Genomic DNA, 15094 nt, shown 5'->3' on the forward strand with positions numbered 1-15094 from the left:
AGGATTTTTGCATCTATATTCATCAGTGATATTGGTCTGTAATTTTCTTTTTTTGTAGTATCTTTGTCTGGTTTTGGTATCAGGGTGATGGTGGCCTCATAGAATGAGTTTGGGAGTGTTCCTTCCTCTGCAATTTTTTGTAAGAGTTTGAGAAGGATGGGTGTTAGCTCTTCTCTAAATGTTTCATAGAATTCACCTGTGAAGCCATTTGGTCCTGGACTTCTGTTTGTTGGAAGATTTTTAATCACAGTTTCAATTTCATTACTTGTGATTGGTCTACTCATATTTTCTATTTCTTCCTGTTTCAGTCTTGGAAGTTTATACATTTCTAAGAATTTGTCCATTTCTTCCAGGTTGTCCATTTTATTGTCATAGAGTTGCTTGTAGTAGTTTCTTACGATGCTTTGTATTTCTGTGGTGTCTGTTGTAACTTCTCCTTTTTCATTTCTAATTTTATTGATTTGAGTCCTTTCTCTCTTTTTCTTGAGGAGTCTGGCTAATGGTTTATCAATTTTGTTTATTTTCTCAAAGAACCAGCTTTTAGTTTTATTGATCCTTGCTATTGTTTCTTTGTTTCTATTTCATTTATTTCTGCTCTGATCTTTGTGATTTCTTTCCTTCTGCTAACTTTACCTTTTGTTTTCTTCTTTCTCTAGTTCCTTTAGGTGTAACGTTAGATTGTTTATTTGAGATTTTTCTTGTTTCTTGAGGTAGGCTTGTATAGCTATAAACTTCCCTCTTAGAACTACTTTTGCTCCATCCCATAGGTTTTGGATCATCGTGTTTTCATTGTCATTTGTCTGTAGGTATTTTTTTATTTCTTTGATTTCTTCAGTGATCTCTTCATTATTTAGTAACGTACTATTTAGCCTCCATGTATTTGTGTTTTTTACGTTTTTTTTCCCTGTAATTCATTTCTAATCTCATAGCATTGTGGTCAGAAAAGATGCTTGATAATGATTTCAATTTTCTTAAATTTACTGTGCTTTATTTGTGACCCAAGATGTGATTTATCCTGGAGAATGTTCCGTGCGCACTTGAGAAGAAAGTGTAATCTCCTGTTTCTGGATGGAATGTCCTATAAATATCAATTAAATCTATATGACCTATTGTGTCATTTAAAGCTTCTGTTTTCTTATTTGTTTTCATTTTGGATGATCTGTCCGTTGGTGTAAATGGGGTGTTAAAGACCCCACTATTATTGTGTTACTGTCGATTTCCTCTTTTCGAGCTGTTAGCAGTTGCCTTATGTATTGAGGTGCTCCTATGTTGGGTGCATATATATTTATAATTGTAATATCTTCTTCTTGGATTGATCCCTTGATCATTATGTAATGTCCTTCCTTGTCTCTTGTAACATTCTTTATTTTAAAGTCTATTTTATCTGATATGAGTATTGCTGCTCCAGCTTTCTTTTGATTTCCATTTGCATGGAATATCTTTTTCCATCCCCTCTCTTTCTGTCTGAATGTGTCCCTAGGTCTGAAGTGGGTCTCTTGTATACAGCATATAGATGGGTCTTGTTTTTTTTTTCCATTCAGGAAGCCTGTGTCTTTTGGTTGGAGCATTTAATCCCTTCACGTTTAAGGTAGTTATCGATATGTATGTTCCTATGACCATTTTCTTAATTTTTTCGGGTTTGTTTTTGTAGTTCCTTTTCTTCTCTTGTGTTTCCCACTTAGAGAAGTTCCTTTAGCATTTGTTGTAGAGCTAGTTTGGTGGTGCTGAATTCTCTTAGCTTTTGCTTGTCATCTGGTACGCAGCCCTCTGCCTTTTCATCTTGTCTATCTTTCTGTGAATGTGGTTTTTGTTCCACAGGCTGCAGGATTGTAGTTCTTCTTGCTTCTGCTGTCTACCCTCTGATGGATGAGGCTATCTAAGAGGCTTGTGCAGGCTTCCTAATGGGAAGGACTGGTGGTGGGTAGAGCTGACTGTTGCGCTGGTGGGCAGAGCTCAGTAAAACTTTAATCCGCTTGACTGCTGATGGGTATGATCTCTTCAAGTATTTTCTCCAGTCCTTTCTCTCTCTCTTCTCCTTTCAGGACCCCTATAATGCAAATGTTGTTGTGCTTAGTGTTGTCCCAGAGGTCTCTTAGGCTGTCTTCATTTTTTTTCATTCTTTTTTCTTTATTCTGTTCTGCAGCAGTGAATTCCACCATTTTGTTTTCCGGGTCACTTATCCGTTCTTCTGTCTCAGTTATTCTGCTATTGATTCCTTCTAGTGTAGTTTTCATTTCAGTTATTGTAGGGTGAGCCACAGCCACCACCCGCCTCTGCAGGAGACCCTCCAACACCAGCAGGTAGGTCTGGTTGAGTGTCCCCTGGGGTCATTGCTCCTTCCCCTGGGTCCCAGTGTGCACACTACTTTGTGTGTGCCCTCCAAGGTAGAGTCTCTGTTTCCCCCAGTCCTGTCGAAGTCCTGAAATCAAATCCCACTAGTCTTCAAAGTCTGATTCTCTAGGAATTCCTCCTCCTGTTGCCAGACCCCCAGGTTGGGAACCTGACGTGGGGCTCAGAACCTTCATTCCAGTGAGTGGACTTCCGTGGTATAAGTGTTCTCCAGTCTGTGAGTCACCCACCCAGCAGTTATGGGATTTGTTTTTACTGTGATTGCGCCCCTCCTACCATCTCATTGTGGCTTCTCCTTTTTCTTTGGATGTGGGGTATCTTTTTTGGTGAGTTCCAGTGTCTTCCTGTCTATGATTGTCCAGCAGCTAGTTGTGATTCTGGTGTTCTCTCAAGAGGGAGTGAGAGCATGTCCTTCTACTCCACCATCTTGTTTCCTAATCACCTTGTCTACAGATGTTATGGGCCCTGCCCATGCTCTTACATCTCAAAAATAGTAGATGAACACTTTATTACCATTTCAAAACGTTAATGTTTTAAGATGAATTAAAATATCACTTTGTTAGTGTTTTGTAGTCAAAAGAATAAAATCCATGGTTATTGGTTCTAATGATGATAGCTACCTTTATGTAATACTTGTGTGCTAAGCATTTTATATCCATTATCTCACGTACATTCACATTTTACAGATGAGGAGACAGACCAAGACCAGTTTAAATAACTTGCTGATGGTTATAAAGCTAGTAGGTTGTAGGGCTGGGATTGAGACCCTACTGACTTACTGCTACTCTGCTGCATAATACACTTTTCTTAAAGTGTTGAATGTTTGGTGGCAAAATAATAGGTATTAAAACCCATCAGAAGAGCCCTTTACCAAACAGGAACATGACCAGAATTAATAGATTTGACTGTATGTATCATTTTGTTCATTACAGATTAAAAATCCTGGAGATGGAGTGATTGCTCCTTTGCCAACGTATTCATACTGTAAACAAATTAGTGCTCAGGAATTTGATGAACAAAAAGTTTCTACCTCTCAAGCTGCAGTTGCAGAACTTTTAGAGAATATTATTAAAAATAAGAGTTTGCCTGTAAAGGAGAAAAGGAAAAAACTAAAACAGGTAAGAGGATGAACAAGTTTCAATCGTAAATATTTTCTAATATGATATTGCTGATTGTTATTTAATGACATTTAGAATCTAATTTCTCATTTTAATATTTTGAATTTTAAATATCATATATGTAGGCTATGTGTGACTACCTGCCTGGTTTTACTCTGTCCTGAAATTTTCATAATAACCATAATAACAGATACTCTCCTTTACTTCCGGTGTTTTATATTTAAAGCATGCATTACCCTGGGAACATAGTTATAAACTTAGGACTATAATATGTAACTTTGGGCTTCCCTGGTGGCGCAGTGGTTGAGAGTCCGCCTGCTGATGCAGGGGACATGGGTTCGTGCCCCGGTCCGGGAAGATCCCACATGCCGCGGAGCGGCTAGGCCCGTGAGCCATGGCCGCTGAGCCTGCGCGTCTGGAGCCTGTACTCCGCAACGGGAGAGGCCACAACAGTGAGAGGCCCGTGTAACGCCAAATAATAATAATAATAATAATAAAGTAAGTTTTAGTGACTCATCATTACCATTTAGAATTTTTAGATCTACATCAAAGCCCTGTAGCCACATGATTCTGGCAAGTCCAATTCCTGGTCCGAGACACTCAAGAAGTATGAAATATACTAACTAGATCCTTGTGACCTTCATAGGCTTTACCAATGAGAAGGAAGAACATCTGGAATTTAGGAGAATTAACAGCAGAAGAGAATCCTAGAATGTTAATGCTAACTGGAATCTAAGAAATATTACAGGGTACCTTTCATGTGCGAGAAAGTGGAGAGAGAAGCAAGGATAAAGTGAAAGGATACTGATCTCTGTAAATGCATCTTTGAGAAAGGCACTGAATCCTTATAAAATGTTGACCAGTGGCTTCAGCTCAGATAATAATGTTAAATACCCTCTAATTCCTCACCTCATTTTTAAGTTTCAGAAGGAATATCCCTTGATATATCAGAAAAGATTTCCAACCTCTGAAAGTGAAGCAGCACTTTTTGGTGACAAACCTACAATCAAGCAACCAATGCTAATTTTAAGAAAACCAAAGTTTCGTAGTTTAAGATACTAATTGAATTGAAAATTATGTAATACTTGTGGAACTTTGGTAAGTGAAGCCATATCTAAGAATTCAGCTACTAAAAAGGAAGTCTATTTATCAATAAGGTTTTTCTAAATAAAACATTATGTAAGGAAGTGCCAAAACAGTTTTTATCAATGTGAAACTGCTGAGAAACTAGTGAATCTCAGTGGAGAGCAAGTGACAACAGGTGACACCAAATATTTTAATCAGAAATAATCTTTTGTTTTTTATACAACTATCTGGAAAAGCTATCATGATGTGTGCTAAAGTTTCATTTACTTGAATTTTGAAAAATGACATTTGCTCAAGATTAAGCTGTAATTCTTTAAAAAAACAACAACAACTTATCTGCATGTGCTTATGGATGTTAGCTTAAAGAACTAGTTGTTTAGGATTACTTTTGTTTCTAAGTGTAAGAATGTGAAGAATATTTGAAAATTCAATGAATTAATTTTCAACTGCTAAATATTGCACTCATATATTCTTTTGCTACTTTTGATCTATTTATGTATGTGTTTTTAAAATATGAATATATATTTTAAGACTTTGGTTTGCCTTAAACCTTTACCCTAACTGCTTCAGTCATTCATTTTTTCAATAAATATCTTTTGCATTCTTATCTTCATGAATCTACTAGAATATAAAGATATGAAAGAAGTATAAGGCAATCACGTATTCATGTAAAAGATATTTATTTAGCAACTACTATATGCCTTTCATTCTTCAAGATGCGGAGAGAAAATGATGAATAAAACAGAAAACCTCTTCCCTTAAGTATCTGCTTTCTAATCAAGGGAGATATACCTACCAGATACTTAAAAAAACAATACACCCCCTGAAATCAAGTCATGAGGATTCATTCAACTGAAGACTAGCCTTTTTAATTACGCAACAGTTCCCTAAGCTAGTGTTTTTCAAATTGTTGCATATTAGAATCACCTGGAGAGTTTTAAAATAATACATGCTCAGGCCCTACCTTATACTGATTAAATCAAAATTTAAGGGATGGCATATAGGCCTCAGTATTTTTTAAACTCTGTAGGTGATTCCAATATTCAGCCACCTTTGAGAATCAGTGCCCTAAATACTTTTTATAAATAAAATGTCAAGCTGGTTTCACACTGGCTTTATTATTTCATTGGAAGAAAATGCCAAGTGTAAATCCCTCTTATCTTAATAGAAGGTTCTACAAATTTCTACTTGACTAACTTCGTACAAACTTGAAGCAGCTTTTCTTCCACATTTTTCTGAAGATTATTTAATATCTATTTGGTAAGTGTAAAGATATACATAATGCCTGGGATGTAATAGACACTTATTGTTCAATGTTTTGATTTTTCAGTGTAATGTTGTACTGTAAAATGACAATGTTCCATTTGAAATTAATATTTTTATTAAAAATATGGACAGAAAATAACTATATCTTTTGCCCAGAAACCTTAGCTATAAAAATATTGAAGCGAATTAGAATTCTTCCCAAGGTGTTTGTATACTAAAAGTTTTCCTGTTTAAAGGTATGTAATAATGTGAATTATGTTGCATATTGAGATAAAAACTATTGTGGGTTTTATAACAATTTAATTTTGTATTTATTGATGGATATTAAATATATAAATATTATAAAGACATAGTAAACTTTGATCTCCCTTAGTGTGCATGCAGTTGAGGTTACAAAATACATGATGTAACACTAATAATGTGAACTCTGAAGTCAGATTTGAATCCTACTGTGCTGTTTACTGTGTAACCCAAGACAGGTTATTTAACTTCGCTAAATCCCAGTTTTCTTATCTGTACAATAAAGATTATAATAGTACCCGTCCTTTAGGATTGTTGTGAGTATTAAATAGAATAATTCGTGAGAAGTTTTTAGCACAGTGTTTAGCACAGAATAGGCACTCTATTAAATGTTAGAAATTAATACTAGAAACACCTAGAATTACAACACTAGAAGAGATCTTAGCAAAAATACAGTCCTCTCAATTGCTTTGGGCAGAGAGGAACCCCAACAAAATTGTAAACAATTGGTGAGTCTTATTAAACTATTTTTTAGTCATGAAACACAGCTTCTGATTGTACATACTGCTTGAAAATACCTGGTCTAATATAATGAGAAAATTTGATGAGGAAGGAAAGCATTAATATCTTCAGAAGCAATATCCTTGAATATGTGAAAGCATACAGGACACATTACACAAATAGAAGGCTTATTAACCTTTGGCTGGAGCATGGACAGATACCGTTGTATCAGAAAAAAAGGGCAGAGTCTTTAATTTCAAATATTGATGGGTTGATTTGATGTTGAGTGCTTATAAAAAGTATCTTCTAATTGCTTTTGCCTTCTCAGGAAATAAGAATCAGAGTCAACCCTTGAGAGTAAAGCATGGTGGGGAAGATATTGCAAGTTTGAAGGGAGAGGGTATGAAATAGTAAATCTGTGGCAATGCACAGGGAACTGTAGTTCTGGTCCCAGAAGTTATTGCCACCAACCATTCCCAACAGCTTCTGCTAATTGTTGTCATTTAATGATCCACTCTTCTCATAATACTGTCTAGTTATCTAGCACTCAGTAGTGGAAAGTATCAATACAAGGAATTTCCTACTGACTAGCTTCTGTCCTTGGAAAATGTAAACTCTGAGTTTCCTCATCCATAAAATATGAATAATAACATCTACCTAACTGGGTTGTTAAGATAATTTAAAGCGGCAATATGTTTAAATCTTGACCTTAGCAAGCCCAAGCTCAATTTCTAAGTTCTTCCTCTGATAATGAGCTTAATAAGATTTCTGCTGATTAAAACTCCTTCCCTTCCAAATCTCTGTCCTCATATCTCACAATATATTTTCTTTTCTATTCTATCAGTGGTGATATTTTTTATCCCATCTTTGGAAGAATTAAAAATAGATCCAGAATTTTATATCCTGGCAGCCTGTGTATCTCTCCCAAAGATATATCTCCCTTTGATTTTGAAGGTAAATCACATATGTGTATATGTGTATGCATGTGGTGTTATTGTTGAAATGAAACTTCTAGGAGAGAAAGGATTGCTGGTTTTAATATTAAACTCTAAATTTAAAGAAATAAAGTCAGTTCACTTGAATAAACTTAATAGTTCTAAATATAATAAAGTATAGCAACTAAGAATCTTTTGTTAACTCAGAATTAGCTTTTGTATTAACTAAGAATCTTATTTTCTAAGAACTGGGGGAAAAAATGTACAGAATAGCTGTTTTTATCTCTCCTGAAAACCTCTCAGAATGTGTACTGAGGAAACGCAGAATGTATAAGACATTTGAAAATAGTTTTGACTTTTGCTCATTGTAAAAACAATTTTTGTATCATTAGTTGGTCTCTAACTTATCCTTCCATAAGCAACTAGAAAACCAAAGTATATGCAACAACTGTTTCTAGGCATCGAACTACAGGTAATAAAAGACTGATTCCTGAGAAAAGGAAAACAAAGGAGGTAAGTCCTATGATTGTCCCCAGATTACTGCCTACAGGCAGTTGCCAGGCCACAGTGCAGGGAGGGGCAGCCAAAATAAAGCCCAGTGTCTCACTGCATTAAGGAGCTAGAGATCAGAGTTCAGGATGACTGAGAGAGATTTTTAAAAAAAGAAGAAAAGAAAAAAACCCTTCAGAGATCTGCAGTGGTCTAAAGGTTTTGTTGAGTACTAATTGGCATGGGGCATGGTGAAGTAAGTCAGTTGAGTACTAAAAAAAAAAAAAAACTAGCCAAGGAAAGAATGAGAATGGACTGGAAAGCAGTAAACCAAACAATCTCTGTACCTCATGGATCTGGGAATAATTCATATTCCCAGCAGCCAAAATATAGAGAGCTTCTAATACTTGGGACATTGGATAGCATCTTCAGAAGAGCTGTGCTTCAGTAGTGGGACCAAATTAGCCCTAGAATAAAAACTGCTATAAATTCACCCTAATAAATCTTAAAAACAGCCTGAAAATGTTCAAATTGCTCTTCAAGTAACTTCCTGTGTGCCAGAACAAAGTTCAATACTTTAAAGAAATACAACAAAATCCAGCACTTAACAGTGTAAAAAACACAATGTCCAGCATCCAATCAAAAATTACCAGACATAAAAAGAAACAGAAAAAAATATATAATCCATAACCAGAGGGAAAAGCTATCAATAGAAACATACCCAGAAGTGACAGATAATGAAACTAGAGACACTTTAACAGTTATTATAAACATTATAAATATATTCTAGGATATAAAGAAAATCAGGAATATAGTGATAGAAATGAAAGATATAAAAAAGATTCAAAGAGAAATTCTGGAGGGTAAAAATACAATACCCAAAATGAAAAATACATGGAATGAAATTAAGAGCCAATTAGACACAGCAGAAGAAAAGATTCATGAACTTGAAAACAGCAATAGGAACTACCCAAAATAAAGTACAAAGGAAACAAAACTGAAAAAGACAAAGAACAGAGTCTCAGTGAGCTATGTGAAAATATGAACCGAGTAACATGTGGATTGGAGTCTAAGAGAGAAGAAAATGAGAAATGAGAGAAGACAGAAAAAGTGAGGGCATAAAAGTTATTGACCAAAAATAATGGCTGAAGTTTTTTCTAAATGTGACAAAGACCATAAACCCACAGAAGCTCAAGTAATCCCCAACAAAAAAAACATAAATCTGCACCAAGGCACACATAATCAAGTTGCTGAAAACTAGTGATAAAGAGGAAAATCTTAAAAGCATTCAGAGACAAAGCAGTTTATACAGAGGAACAAAAATAAGAATTATAGACTTCTTTTTAAAAACTGCAAACCAGAAGACAATTAAGTGATATTGTTTTAGATTTGTTTTCTTGGCTGAGAATTGGTGCCAATTCACCACTAATAAAAATTTTGGCAGGGACTGTCAGTACTCTACCAACCACCAGTGATAGTCTCCTCATTACAAGCCAGCAATTGACTCATCCAGATCCAAAATTCTATTTTAGTCAGCTTCCTAAGACTAGTCTTAGTTCTGCCTTAGGTCATGTTACCCATAATATTGAGACAAATGTTTGTGTACTGGATGGTACACTTAGGAGCAATACAAGTGCTGCAGGGGATTGGGCAAAAGAAAAAGTTGAACTGCCACAGAATTGTAACAGAGGCCTCAACTGATCCAGTGAACAGGCTGTGGAGCTGGGATGGGCCTTTAGAATTGTCCACAATAGAGAAAAGGAGCTGGGCCTTTGTACCTTCATGTAAACCAGTCACTGAATATGGGTTGATTCGGGAGGAAGTGTAACCTTGGGTGAAGCAGTTCCCTTCTGCCAAGCACAGTTCCTAAAGAGGAGTGTAGCCAATATTCCTGACAGCTGGGAAATGAATGACTGAGCACTGAGGGGTTCTATGGAGAACACCTCATATTCACTGCAAAGGATCCCTAGCATTAAAACAAACAAACTAGAAAAGGGATTGTGTTACTATGAGAGAGGTTATGAGAATTGATATTTTGGGATTATTTTTTACTTTATTATTTGTTGATTTATTAAAAAGTAATGTCTGTTTATTATAGATGATTTGGAAATGAAACAGTTTAAATCACCTATAATCTTATCAACCACATAAAACCCTGTGAAATCTTGGAGTATTCTGTGCCTCAACAACTCAAAAGAAAGTGGCTCTCTTTTTGTTTTCTAAAGTTTATATGATTGACTAGGATTAGAGATTAGCAATAATTTTTCTTAAAAGTTCATGGTGAAGCTAAAAATACAGTGAAAAGACCTACATTCTTATTCATTATGTACAGTGTCTCAGACTTTTGTATTTTGGAGTTTTGATCAGCTTTCTGATTTATACCTTGGAAGTTCTAAAGACTGTATCCATCTTTAGATTTAGCAGTTTCAACCTGTCTCCTCACAATTAAGTGACCTGATTTGTCAGGCAGTACTTTATACTCAAGCAAAGAGCCCAAATGTCTTTCTCTTCCCCAGCTTAATATTCATTATCCCCTCCACTCAGATTTATATTCCACCTATTGCTAGGCTGTAGGGCTATTAAGCATTAAGTTCATTAAATAGAAAATTAAATTTCAAAATCAAATCATAAATTGGAAGGAATTACACAATTTATAAATGACAGATGTTGGTGGAAGTTTAACTTTTGCAATCAGTGTTATATAATTCCTAAAATGACTGTGTATTTATTTTTTAAAAAACCTATTAGTAAGTTAGATTTGGATGACTTATGGGCAGCAGTGCCATCTGCAGGCCTCCTCTGTTGTAGTTCTTTTTAGTCTCTGATGTTCTCTTTAAAAGGGATTTGACTCTACTGAATATTTATGGCTTTATAATGTCAAGTACAAAATGGTATTAATCACAGACTGCAGAAGGGTGAGCTTATAGATATAGATCCTCATTAGGGATTTTTAAACCACTGAGCTAATATCAACTGTCATATCCATATTTGTAATTCAAATATTAAGCATAATGTGAAAGATCTAGAATATATATGGAATGAGTGTGGGTATTGGAATCAGGCAGAACTGAGTTCTAATTGTGTTTATATTAGTTATCAGCTGTGTGACATTAAAAAATTTACTTCTCTGAGATGCAGGTTTTTTATTAGTAAAATGGGGATAATATTTCCTTCATGACATCTTTGAGAGCTCAAAATAGATAAAATGTATAAAGTGCCTAGCACAAATGTGCATACAATATGCCTCCAATTGATAATAGTTCCCTCTCCCTTAAAATTAAAACAAAACAAAAATCTGAAGACCATTTATTGCCTTTGTACACAGTGCATTTAAGAGTTATAAAATATATCATTACCTATTTGGATAAAGTGGAGCTTGAAGGAACAATCCCAAAGTATCCCAGTAAGGGATACTTATTATCCATCCTGTCCTGTATGTCTTTTCATTCTTATGTCTTTTAAAATTTAAATATAGATATATGTTAGAAGCTGCATAGAGTATTTCTGCGAGGTATTTACAAGAAATGATAAACACTGATTGCTGAATTTTGGGGATATTAAGGAGTCTTATTCTTTTAATGTGTATACCCTTGGAACTGTTTTAATTTCTATCATGTACAACATTGCTTTTTCCAAAATAAAACAGTAATAAATATAAACATTTGGAAAAGGAAAATGTCTGAGATTATCCTTGTATTAAAAATGAATCATAGGGACTTCCCTGACATTCCAGTGGTTAAGACTCCACCCTCCCAATGCAGTGGGCACGAGTTTGATCCCTGGTTGGGGAGCAAAGATCCTACATGCTGCAAGGCACAGCTAAAAAAAAAAGAAGAATGATAATTTGGTCTCCTCACCCCCACCTCCAAAAATCTTTGCTTCTAAATGAAACTAGACAGAAAGGAGAAGGCTTACCTGAGCAATTCAGATTTTGAATAAACTTTCTCTGAAATTGTAATATTGATATATACTTTCAAGGGAACCTGTATACAATTTTCTTCAAAATTGATAAGAATAGAATGAACTGCCTAAGATCTCTCCTCTCAGGAAGCAGAGGCTGACATATTATTCAACTGCTAGCTCTGTGATTATGTAGTAGACTATGATTTGAATCACCTGACATGCATGTTCCCAGCTGAGGTTGAGCAAGATGAGGCTCTACCTTCTTGTTTTAGCTCTCATGCTATGAACAAGTGTTCTCTTTGCAGTCTATGTAGTGCTGTGTTTTTCTTATTTTTGTGCTTTTTGTAGGTGATTTCACTGTTTAAATTGAACCCCAAGCATAGTGCTGAAGTGCTGCCTTTTGTTCCTAAGCATAAGCATAACAAGGTGGTGATGTACCTGACTAGCAAATGTATGTGTTAGATAAGCTTCACTCAGGCATCAGTTACAGTGCTGTTGGCTGTGAGTTAAATGTTAATGAACCAACAATACATATTAAATAATGTGGTTTTGAACAGAAACATACATAAAACAGGTTATAGATTAGTCAGTTCCTGAGAATGTTATGACCAAAGGCTCGAAGGAACCTAACCCTGTAATTCCCCTAGGAGCAATGGTTCAGGATTTGCTATTTCAGTGTTTGTGGCGACTTTATAGAAACATCACTGCAAATAATGAGAATAAATTGTATTGCTATATGTTTACAAAAGAGCGGAGGTATCATGGCTGACTTTTTTTTTCTCCTATACATTTCTGTATTTTCCAAATTTATTCTCATGAACATACACTAATTTTATTACAAGGAATAAAATTTTTCAAAATATATACATTCTTAGAGACAGTTTGATATAAGTAAAACACATTGATTAGCAGTCAGATGTGGATTTGAGTTACTGCTCTGCCATTTAATAGCTATGTAACTTTGGGAAAGTTGTTTAACTTTTCACAGCCTATATCCCCATCTATAAAACAGGTAATATTATGTAACTTGGGAAGTTATTCTGAGGATTAGGAACAATGTATCTAAGTTGTCTAGCTCAATATCTGGTATAGGATGGAACTCAAAGATTGTAACTACTAATATTAACTCCAAAAAATGTAACTATTAATATTAACTCTCTCCTAGGACTAAACTACAGAAGCCCAAGCCTCAGAGACTCACAGGTCTTTGGAAAATCATGATTTTCATGCCAGTTGCTATCCCCGTTCAAAAGCACAAATTTTATAGATTCAGTGCTTCAGTTTCTCTATGCTTATTCTTGTTCCATCAACTATTTGTTGAGTATCCACAGTGTGCAGGAACTCTTCTAGTGGGGAATAAAACAGACAAGGTCTGTGCTTTCTGGTGTGTTAAATCATGTAATTTAGGCCTTTGTAGAAGAACTTTAATGACTTTGACCTCCACTTATGTATCTCATCGAATACCTGGATTTGGGGGCTCTGACAATTAACCCTAAAATACACATATTCTGGAAATTGCTTCCTTTTTTTAATCAAATCCATCAGTTATTTGCTTAGGTATTTTTAATCCCTAAACTGTTTAATATATGTGGCATTATAATGCTTGATTTTCCTTCTGACAATACTTAGATCAAACTTTATTGCACCTGCTCCTTTTTTTTTTTTTTTTTTGAGAGTTCATAATATCTCCTTTCTCTCTCTACCAACCTGGGGAGATTAAAGTTGCCAAACATTTACACTAGGTTAGTTTGAGATGGTGAATAGAATCTGACTATTATACAAATTTAGAAAGTTTCTAAAATGGAAGCTCTATTTCAAAAATCAGTTTTTGAGAATAACTGAATCCACATCTCAGACAAATTTAATAAGGATGATTTAACTTGGGCATAATTCATAACAGAAGTTATGCTTCTAAAAATAAACTACACAAATGGGAGTTCTATTTGGCCTCCCATACACAGAGAGGTAGCAGTGTATTTCTGTGTCTCTTTGCCCCCAGTCATGATCTGCAAGCTGTGTTGTCCTTTTCCTTAGTATAAGGCGCTGGAATGTCATTACCTGCGTTCCCATGTGTTGTCCAAGAGGCTGGCAAAATCCGTCCATGTGTGGTCCAGTGTCCCGTTGTGTCCATTACTAGTACAGCTTAGCTGACCTAACCCATGTGCTGCTGCCCTTTGCATTTTTCTATTTTATCTTGTCTCTGCTTTTATGTTGCATTCAGCTTTTCTCTTCTGCACACTGCAGTGTCCTCTATGTGCATCCTCTTTTCATCTGCTTCAGCTCTCAACCATGTGGGAGAGACTGTTTACCTTTGGGAAATGATTTTATTTTGTCACCAGAAAAACCAACCCCTTCCCCAAGTGCTTATTTTCTAACACACTCTGGATCTTGGAAACAGGAAACAGTAAGTAGTTTTTCTTCATTCCAGAACATCCTGGGCCATAGCTGCACAGCAGAGATCAAAGCAGGCGCACATCAAAAGCACCCCAACCGAGAGGAGCAGCCCTGAAGCTTCAGTGCCTCTGGCTCTTATCTTCACTGCCTGTGAGTCGTGTATATCTCATCTTTCCCCTGTCTGCTATTCCTTTTCTAGGCTCAGCAAAGAAAGCTGCTCTTTACCAAACTTTCTTAACAACTCAAGATAAAAACTCCTTCAATTATTCCCTCCCTCCTTCCTCTCATAATTATTATAGTTAAACAATTTCAGTGATACTCATTTATTTGACATTTCTTAAGGTCTTATTGTGTGCCAAGTACTATGCTGAGTGATGAGGCTAGAAAAAATGAATGCTACACTCCCTACTCTCAAGGAGCTTTCAACTAATGGAACAAGACAAACAACACATAAACAGATAGTTCTAATATAGTGTGATCAAGTCCACAGGAGAGGCAGGCAAAAGGTATTTTGCGAGTAAATGGAAGGGGCACCATTTCACGGGTAAGGTGATGTATTGGATGAGGGTTTTACTAGGCAGAGGGTTAATGGATGTAGGGACAGGGTATGGGAGGGTTAGGGTAGTATAGACAGAGGCAAATCACAGGGGGTGAGATATAGCAGATGTGTTCTTGAGGGAGGGGTAATAGAAGCAGGTCAGGATTGCTGAGCTATGTATTTGAGGCAGGGAGATACTGCTGGCAAGAACATCGTAAAACTTTCATTCTTTTTTTTCCCCTTTATTCTGTTCTGCAGCAGTGATTTCCACCAAT

General features: G+C 35.7%; 1 protein-coding gene across 8 annotated transcripts in view; it reads left to right on the forward strand.

The window, feature by feature from the left end:
• DEPDC1 (DEP domain containing 1) overlaps positions 1-15094 on the forward strand; it is a 56243-nt gene that overhangs the window by 18469 nt on the left and 22680 nt on the right. For 2 of the 8 annotated variants that reach the window (XR_008617232.1, XM_055084532.1), the window contains exons 11-12: positions 3282-3467; positions 14316-14431. Coding sequence is in view for 6 of the 8 variants with exons in the window: in XM_055084532.1 (XP_054940507.1) it covers positions 3282-3467; positions 14316-14396 (267 nt within the window). In the remaining 2 variants the exon portion in view is untranslated. The other 6 variants (XR_008617231.1, XM_055084530.1, XM_024119603.2 and 3 more) reach the window with 6 other exon arrangements.

The sequence above is a fragment of the Physeter macrocephalus genome, chromosome 4, assembly GCF_002837175.3.
Source record: "Physeter macrocephalus isolate SW-GA chromosome 4, ASM283717v5, whole genome shotgun sequence".
In the NCBI taxonomy this organism is placed as follows: domain Eukaryota; kingdom Metazoa; phylum Chordata; class Mammalia; order Artiodactyla; family Physeteridae; genus Physeter; species Physeter macrocephalus.